At 38.9% G+C, this 8831-nt stretch overlaps 1 protein-coding gene across 1 annotated transcript; it reads right to left on the bottom strand.

Annotated features, from left to right (window-relative positions):
* Nucleotides 1–5534: 5534 nt before the first annotated feature.
* On the bottom strand, nucleotides 5535–6971 carry SODALDRAFT_345651 (bromodomain associated domain-containing protein). The gene is made up of 3 exons (XM_028613211.1): nucleotides 6466–6971; nucleotides 5790–6410; nucleotides 5535–5595 (listed from the first exon to the last, which is right to left on the bottom strand). The coding sequence occupies exons 1-3, from the start codon at nucleotides 6689–6691 to the stop codon at nucleotides 5570–5572; spliced, it is 873 nt and encodes a 290-aa protein (XP_028464005.1). The 5' UTR covers nucleotides 6692–6971; the 3' UTR covers nucleotides 5535–5569.
* Between the last annotated feature and the right edge of the window lie 1860 nt (nucleotides 6972–8831).

Genomic DNA, 8831 nt, shown 5'->3' with positions numbered 1-8831 from the left:
TTATTAGCGTAGAATATTAACGGCTATTAGCTAGTGGGTACTTAGCTACCCTCTTTATTAATATACTAAATCTTACACTTATACTCCTTTTAGCGAACTAGCCCCTTTATTTATTCCGACCTAGCTATTTTAGTAAGTTTTAATAGATTTTATTACCGGCCTACCACCTATTAAGTAACCGGGGGGTAAGTAAAAAGATACTATTCTTATAGTTATCTATAGACTAACTAAATATTCCCTTTTTATTCCTACCTTTAGTAAGCTTATAGCTAAGGGGTTAGCGACTACCTTATAGCACTATATTTTTAAGGTGTATAGTCTACCCGACGGTATTATCTCCGACCATGGAAGTCATTTTATAAGTGCTTTTTAGCGCACGCTATACAGCTTATTATAAGTTAAACGCCGCCTTTCTACTACGTACTACCCGTAGACTAATAGCTAAACTAAACGTATTAATTAAATTCTCGAGTATTACCTTCGCTCCTACACTATATAATAATAAGATAATTAGGTTAATTTTTTAGACCTTACCGAATTTATATATAACACGTTATAGTATTCCGCTACTCGTTATTTACCCCCTAAGGCCCTAATAGGTTATAACCCGCGCGGCCCCTATACTCCTATACTATAAGTTAAACAGCCCTTTATATTAGTAGAAGAGAGAGTAAATTAACTATCTCTTAACTACACGTTAATTTATCAGTAACTATTACTTAATAATCGGGTAATAGCTGACTATTATAACCGTAAATATATACTAAAGGAGTGTTATTTACACGATAAGGTTTTAGTATCTACTAAAAATATAAAGATTACACGTCCGAGTTGAAAATTATTATATAAATACATCGGGCCTTTTAAGATTACTAAGGTGATAGGTAATCACCGGTTAGCTTATAAGGTCGACCTTCCTAAGTATCTTCGGATTTATAACGTTTTCCCTATTAGTTTGCTCGAGCCTTGTAACTAAGATAGCCGTGGAGCGCCGGCTAAGTAGCTATTAGATATTAAAGGGGAAAAGGAGAATAAGTTTAAGATTAAAAGGATTTTAGGTATACGCTAGAACCCTAAGCACCGCTACCGTGAATTTCTTATTAAGTTTGAAGCTTATCCTATAGAAGAAAATTCTTAGGAACCTAAGTTATATCTCTATAAAGATTTAGTTACTAAGTACCTCTTAAATCAGGTAACCGCTAATTGATAGTTATTAGCGGTATAGTAATATTAGTATTTTACTAAATTAACTACGTTCCTTTATATTACTATTTTATAGCTAATAATCTCTAGCCGCTATTTACGGACTTTATATTAAAATCAAATATATATAACCGCTAATTGCTAGGTACTAGATATTCGTACGTTATCTACTCTTTTAGCACTAGTCTAAAGCCGGTAACTTTTATTAGTCTAAACCTAATAAACCAAACCCTAACTAATTACGGATTACCCCTTAATCCACGATATTATTAAGATTATAATACCCACCCTTATAATAACTAATTAGTAATAGGTTATAAGTTAGGAGAATAAGGGGAATTACCTACCTATTAATTACTAATGAAGACTTTATTATCCTCCTTATCTATAATATCACTATAGTTATTATTTACCGGAGGAGGGGGTGGCCTAGGTACTAGAGTAATAATAGTGGTTCCGCTATTATTAAGTGCCTGACTACTTAGATCCTTTAGCTGATTTTTAAATTCTTAGATAATTATTAGCCTCATCTTTATAAGTTAACTACTAGTTAACCTATAATGATTTTATCGGTTAGGGATTTCTGCCTATCCCGAAGTAACCTAACAAAAGATACTTAGGCGCCAGAATATTTATTTCGCTTTTCTTATAGTACTACTAGTTATCGTAGTATATTAGTAACCGCTACGCTACTACTAGCCTACCGCTCGGCTATAATTAACTACCGCTAAACTTACTCTTAACGTTCCTCCTCGAGCTTAGCCGCGGGGCGCTTTTAACCTAATAGCTATATCTTCTTATAATTTAATACACGTTTACCTAAACGCTAGAAATCCTATAATTCGTTGTATATTATTTTTAGAATTATTACCTAATAGTTAACTCACGAGTATATACCTTTAGACTCGTATCTGCCTTATACTAGTGTTATTTAATCACGTCACGAAGACGTATAATTTTATCTAATTATATATATAGTATCTATGATTAATTAGTAGTGGAATAGCTATACAATAACTACTATACCTTTATATAGGGTTTCGATCCCTGTCCTATATAATAAATATATTTAAGCGAGGCCGCTATTATACTAAGTTAGCAGCTAATTACCTATTACCCCCTACTCGACTACTTTACTTATAATGTCTATAACTATATAAGGGAATTTAACGACTGCTAGGGTGCTACTTCGTTATTCGACCGATACACCGCACGTATAAAACTAGAAACGGATTATATCCCTATTCTGCGGGAGGATATAAAGTGTATACCCGAGATATATTAGCTAGTCCACTTTTATCTAATTCGATTATTCTATTATTTCTAGCTATAGAAGTATTATTTAAATTACCGGCATTATTACTATTCCTATTACTAGCTTTACCGCCGGTTTACTACTAACTACTAGCTATTTCTCTACTAATTAGACTTAGGGGCGCCGAGGTATTATTATTCTCTGTATCCGTACCCTAGGTACCGGACGCCTTACTACTAATCCCCTATTAAACGCCGGCGGTATTACTTTTCTTAGGATAAGGCTTTTTAGGAGTCTTTACCGTACCGCTACTATAATTACCCTTAGGAGGTATAATTATGCTATAGCTAATTAGCTATCACCGATATTCCCACTATAACTCTGGACGCACTTATAACGCTCGGTAAATCTTTACCTAACTATAATAACTATAAATCTTCTCTATTAATCTATTCTATATTAGTTTCTATTTAACCGCTATTTAGCTATTACTCTCCTTCGAACTTAGATTCTAACGGAAAAATAGACCTGTATATACTAAAAAAAATTTACGAGAGTATACTAAAGAAAAACTATATACACGTTAGCTACCCGTTCCCCCTTTACTAGACTGCCCCCTCCTCTGCTTTAGTTCTTATATAGTAATACTACCTATAGCCTCCTTAAGGGAGGAACGGGGGGGATACTTATAACCTCCTTCGGGATCGTAAAGAGGAAAAAAGAAGAAGAAAAGGAAAAGAGGCTTATAGCGGAAAAGATCCTATATATAATTACAGAGGCCCTACTTATCCTGCCTACCGTTTTCCTATTTACGTATAGAAGGGCAGGCGCGCCTTTATTACCGGTAACGTACTTCCCTATTCACGGCATAAATAATACGAACGCGTTTAATAAACAGGGAGATATTAGCCGTTTAATAACACTACTACTATCTAATGGTGGGTAAATAGCTACTTTAAACTTTTATTTTATACCTATTATTATATAAGGATATATCCTTTATAGACTTATTTTTTATAATAAACCTCTATAAACCACCGTCTAATTAACGGTTAGCTACCTATAGTAGTTCTTTCCACGCCCTTATATATACCTAAAATATTATACTTCGTAAGGAATTTTCTCTTTATTCTCTTCCCCTAAAAATATCCTCTAGTACTACTATATAAGGTTAGGATATATTTTAAGCCTTTAGCTCTACTATCACTTAACGGTGGATTACCTACGGCTTTATTTTCTTTAAGCTCCGACCCATATATCACCGATAATACTATTAACCTACTCGCCTTACCCGATAACTATTACCTACCCTACGGATACTCTATAACTAGCTATAGCCTAAGGATAGGCCTTATTCCAGGAAGGGGTAGCCTATTAGGTGTAGGATATAAGGAAGACTTAGCAGGTACTAGGATATAATAGTGGACTACCGGCTAACTAATAAGTGGATATTTATTATATAAGACGGAGAGCTGGACTATTCCGGAAGGAAGGGGTTAGCGATTATCTCTCCTCTATACTACTACCTACCTTTAAGCTACTCTTCCTATTAACTACTAGTTAACCTATAGTTGGCCTCCCCTTGTATAAGACTACGATCCTTATCTGTTACTCCCTATCACCGTCTAGTCCTTATCCCTTCGGGGTAGACCTATATCTCCTTCTTGATATATCCGTCCCTGTTATATCCTAATACCCGAGGTCCCCGAGATCTAAAGCCCTTAGTCAGGTATAGATCCCCTAGGGACTACGTCGTGGTCCGTGTCCCTATACGACACCTAAGACTTCCTAGCTTCGCCGCCTACTTATAGTCGACGAATCCCTTAATAGAACTGTCCTTAAGAGGCGTTTTCCTCCTAGCTCTCCTTTAGCCTCGTGATAGAACCGCCGTAATAATCGGTTAATTATAACCGCTTATTAAGACGCCCTATAGCTAATTCTACAGTATTAAGACCCGTAGCCTTATTCTTAGGAACTATCTTAAGATCTAAGGCTAAAAATTCAGGGCCTCCGATATATCGTAGGCTAGACTTATAGCCGTATCGTAGCCGTAGCCTCTAAAACCACTGGCTAAAGGGTTATAGAATATTAGGTTTAGTAGGCCTATTAGGCTAAAAAGACTACGCCTCGGAGGTTTAAGTCGTATAGAAAGAAGATTAACACGCTTTTACGACGCCGTATACACGAATAGATTTAGTAAGACTAACGCTATTATATAGCTACGTGACGAGATCTACGCTTTCTTATACCTGGTCTCTCCTTATATAGCGATATAGCTATATAGTCTACTATAAAAGATCTCGGGTATTCACGTCATATCCGCCTATAGTGTATATATCTCGAGGAGGTTTATAAAAGTAAGCGTGTCTCCTTCGCCTAGGATATACTAAAGCTCCTTCTAACCCTAGAAGATTAGGTTAATAACGCTATCGTCGTAGCCGATAAGACTTAGGCCATTAACGATTCTCTCTAGAAGTAATGGGTGACTATTCACGATATAGAACGCCCCGAAGACTTCCTACTACTTTAGATAAACCCTGAGGGATGGATATTCTAGGGTTATACTATAGGGCGTATAAAGGGGCCCTATTATATCTAGCTAAAGGAGTATAGAGGCGTTAACGGGGATAGATTTGTTAAATTCATCTACCTAAAGATTAACCGCTTTATAGAAAAGCGTTTTCTGTATAAGATATATTAATATAATAGTACGCCCTCTTATAGATTAAGGAAAGTAAAGAGCTAGCTTTAAAACTACGATATTATCTTAATAGACTACCCCCCCTATTCCCCTAACCTCGCTCCTATAAAGCACGTATAGTTCTTTATAAAGAGCTGGATTAAATACTAATATCCGTAGCTATAGTGGATAGGCAGCTAAGAACTAAAAGTAGCTATCGAGGCTACTTAGGAGGCTGTTAATGGGAGCTTTTTAGAGTCTTTAGTTCGTACGATGCTAGCCCGCCTATATTAGGTTATTAAGAGGGATAGGGAAGACACTAATTTCTGACTTAGTGTTTTAACGATGTTATTAAGGGAATTGTTCCTTTTGTATGGGTATAGATACTTAAGAAATCGTTATAGTTATTATGTGTAAGTGTGTACTTCTACCTATAGGGGTCCCCTGTTATCCCTAGCTAGTTATATTAGTTTGTATACGAGCTAAGGTTTCTGATCCTGGAAGAGGTGTAGTGATATGGCACGAGTCAACCACGTCAGCTTCCAAAGAAAATGTCCCCCTCGATCTAGTAGTCATTGGCAGGTCGGTAAACAGACCTCCTCGATGCTGTCTCATCTGGACTATGTTTCCCATGCGCGGCACACCGTTTACCTTGTTGTCGAGGCACCGGCTTGCGCATGTACTTTGAATCTGCGTTCACGATCATGCTGCGGTCAGCAACCTCGACCTGGCAAGAGTCCCCGCCATCCTGCCTTATGAACTTCCTCATGGCTGCTTCCCAAAGCTCGTAGCGTGAGTTTGTAATGGTATCTCGTTTCGACAAATTGCTGACTTCCTTTTGCTTCCGTATCTTCGATGCCCGCAACAGTCTCCTTAGTGCTTCTTCTCCTTCCTTCGCTGCCCGGGCAGCCTCTTCTCGGACCATCTTCGAGTCGCAGCTCGTCTCGCCCCCTCTAGGGGTATAGCGATATGCATGCTTGCTCGGAAAGTCGGGAAACGACTTTGGTATGTAAGGTCGCTGGTCTTTCTCTGGCTTGCCGCTGAGTTCGTTGGAAAGCGTAGGCAAGATATCTTCCACTTCCTCATTCGCAATGGTGGTAGCGTATGAAGGGACGACCTTGGACCCCAAAAAGGACGTTTTGAGGTGGGGTTTAAGTGATGATGTTACCAGAGCAAAGCGACGCATGGTGGATTCAAAGTCGGTGGGCGTCGGTTGCTCCCTACGAGCTCCAAGCGCTGCTTGTTTCAAATCGGCCGCAAATGAGGACATATCTTGCGAACCTTAACGTTAGTTTGGAGCAGGGATAGGACAAAAGGAGCGACGAACAGGTTTCCACCATGGACACATAGCTTTCCATGGCTTCGGGTGTCGCAGCATCAAAACCCACGTGCTGCAAGGTCATAGAAATAGCCCGCCGAAGACCGGTCCTGGATTGATGGCTGAGTGACGGGAATGCGACTTTCCTGACCGTGACTCGAGTATCGTTTGCTCCCAGCATTGAGATACCATCTTCGTCCATTCTCCGTCGCTTGTTGCTAGCATTTGTCGCCATATTATCAACTTGCCTTTCCGGAACGTATGTAGATATCGTTCGGCAAGGCCGGGAGGGCAGCTTTGCTGGAGCGCGGAAGTTCACGGAGCACCCGTGCCAAAATCGCTACTAGAATACAGGAACACTGTATCGAAGAAATGACAAGGCAAGAGCCACAGTAATGAAGATTAAGGGGTTCTAAACGTTCAGGCCCCGGTTTCCGTCAAAATATTAGAATGTAAGGCGAACGGATCCGTGGGACCTTGATGGTTGCGGTTGCTGCTTAATTGCGATGAATCGTTCATTCAGTATGTGTCAGATGCCCTCAGCTACCTTATCCAGGTGTGACAAACTATATTATGTTAGAGGCCCGTTATTCCGACTGTAGTTCGATCGTGGACCCACTTATTTCCTCTTCGGAATACTGTCCTCCACGGGTATATAACCACGATACGTCGCGATTAGATCGTAAAGATCGTAAACTACTATAACGTCTTTTTCGAGCTTTTATATAGGAACTAATTTAACCCCTCGGGTTAATTAAAGGAAGTAGTAGGTGTGTTTCGGAGGACTCGGATTAGGTCCTGTTATTCTATTTTATAGCTAATTACCACCACGTTATAGAATCCCGCGTCCTATCTATCTACCGGTTATATATCCTAGTAACCACTACTGCCCTTATAATTAACGGATAAGCTTATCTATTCGATTAAAGCTATTCGTGACGCTCGTAACGCTCATAATGCTTATAACGATAGCTCCACGGTCTTAACCTCTACGCCCGCGCCCACGCCCACGGGTATCGCGACTACCTTATTACTAATATTGTTATTATTAGTACTGCTCTAAGGCAGTAAACCTCGCCGCTACCTCCTCTTACCTAGCCAGCGCTTATTACTCCTCTAATTCCTATTCGGAGGGTTTATAGGCGCGAGTTCGTTATAACTGCCTCTATATATTACCGCTATAAGGGATTAACGCTATAGGGATATCTTCGGGCGTAAGGCGAGGCCGACCGCGGCTAATAATCATGATAAGAGGCTTAAGTATCCGCCGTATATCGTTATCTAGCTATTACCTAAGATCGCGGCCGAGATACTAATAAGGATAGAAGTTAGTATAGCTAAAAGGAGCCTTAGATTATTCCTTTACTATAATCTTATACTAATAAGGGACGCCGAATTACTATCTAAACTGCCTAGTATAAGGCGTTAGAGGCGTTAACGATACCGCCGCTCGCGCTTATAATTTAGTAACGCTAATAGCGATATAGAATTACTTTAATAAGAGCTTTAAGGCGACTCTGCTATAGTATTACCTCGCGTCTCCTATCTAATTCCGCGTACGATAATCCTTAATTTAACGCTAGGCTTAATTAGACTCTATTCTCTTATACTCTGCCTTATTATTTACTGGTATTAACTTAATCTGCTCGGCGAGGAACTTAATATCCATAAAAGAGTTAAGTAGATATCCCTTAATTAGGCTATAGTTAGCCTCTAACTAAGCCGTTATACGATAACCCTAATTCCTATTATTCGTGATCCAGTAAGTCGTAAATTACTTCCGCTAAGGTAGGCATATCTAGAGGATATACTAAATAACCTCTTCTTATTCTAGGAATTACGTGAGTAGATATAGCCACGCCTTTTTAAAATCCTCTTCCGTCTTCGTGTAAATAACCGCCTTCTATATTATTAAGAAGCCGCGAGGGTTATATATAATATCGGTTTCTCTTAGGAGGGTAATATTAGCTGGTTCCTGGTCTATAAGAGTAAGCTCGCTAAAAAGAGGCGTGTTACGAGCCTTAAACGCCTGCCGTTACTGTTACTATTCTTAGTAATTGCCTTCCTAATACTATCTATCCTTAACCTTATTAGCGATGTTTTTATTAATATACTATACGTACATCTATTACTTTACGTCATCCTAGGTACTCGCGATAGCGTTCTTTAGAGCGCGATTAAGATTAGTAATAATAATATATAGGCGAGGGATAGTAAGTTAGTAATATAGCTCTTTAAGTTATTCTATTAACTATATATAAGGCTTTTCGTCTTCCTTATTTACTAAGGCGAACGCGACGTTAAATATAGAGCCGATATTTACGACCCTATAGATATCTATTAACGGTATCTTAAACCTATTAGTTTTATATATA

This window comes from Sodiomyces alkalinus, assembly GCF_003711515.1.
Source record: "Sodiomyces alkalinus F11 unplaced genomic scaffold SODALscaffold_9, whole genome shotgun sequence".
NCBI classification, from domain to species: Eukaryota; Fungi; Ascomycota; class Sordariomycetes; order Glomerellales; family Plectosphaerellaceae; genus Sodiomyces; species Sodiomyces alkalinus.
This window is presented reverse-complemented; position numbering and strand designations above follow the sequence as displayed.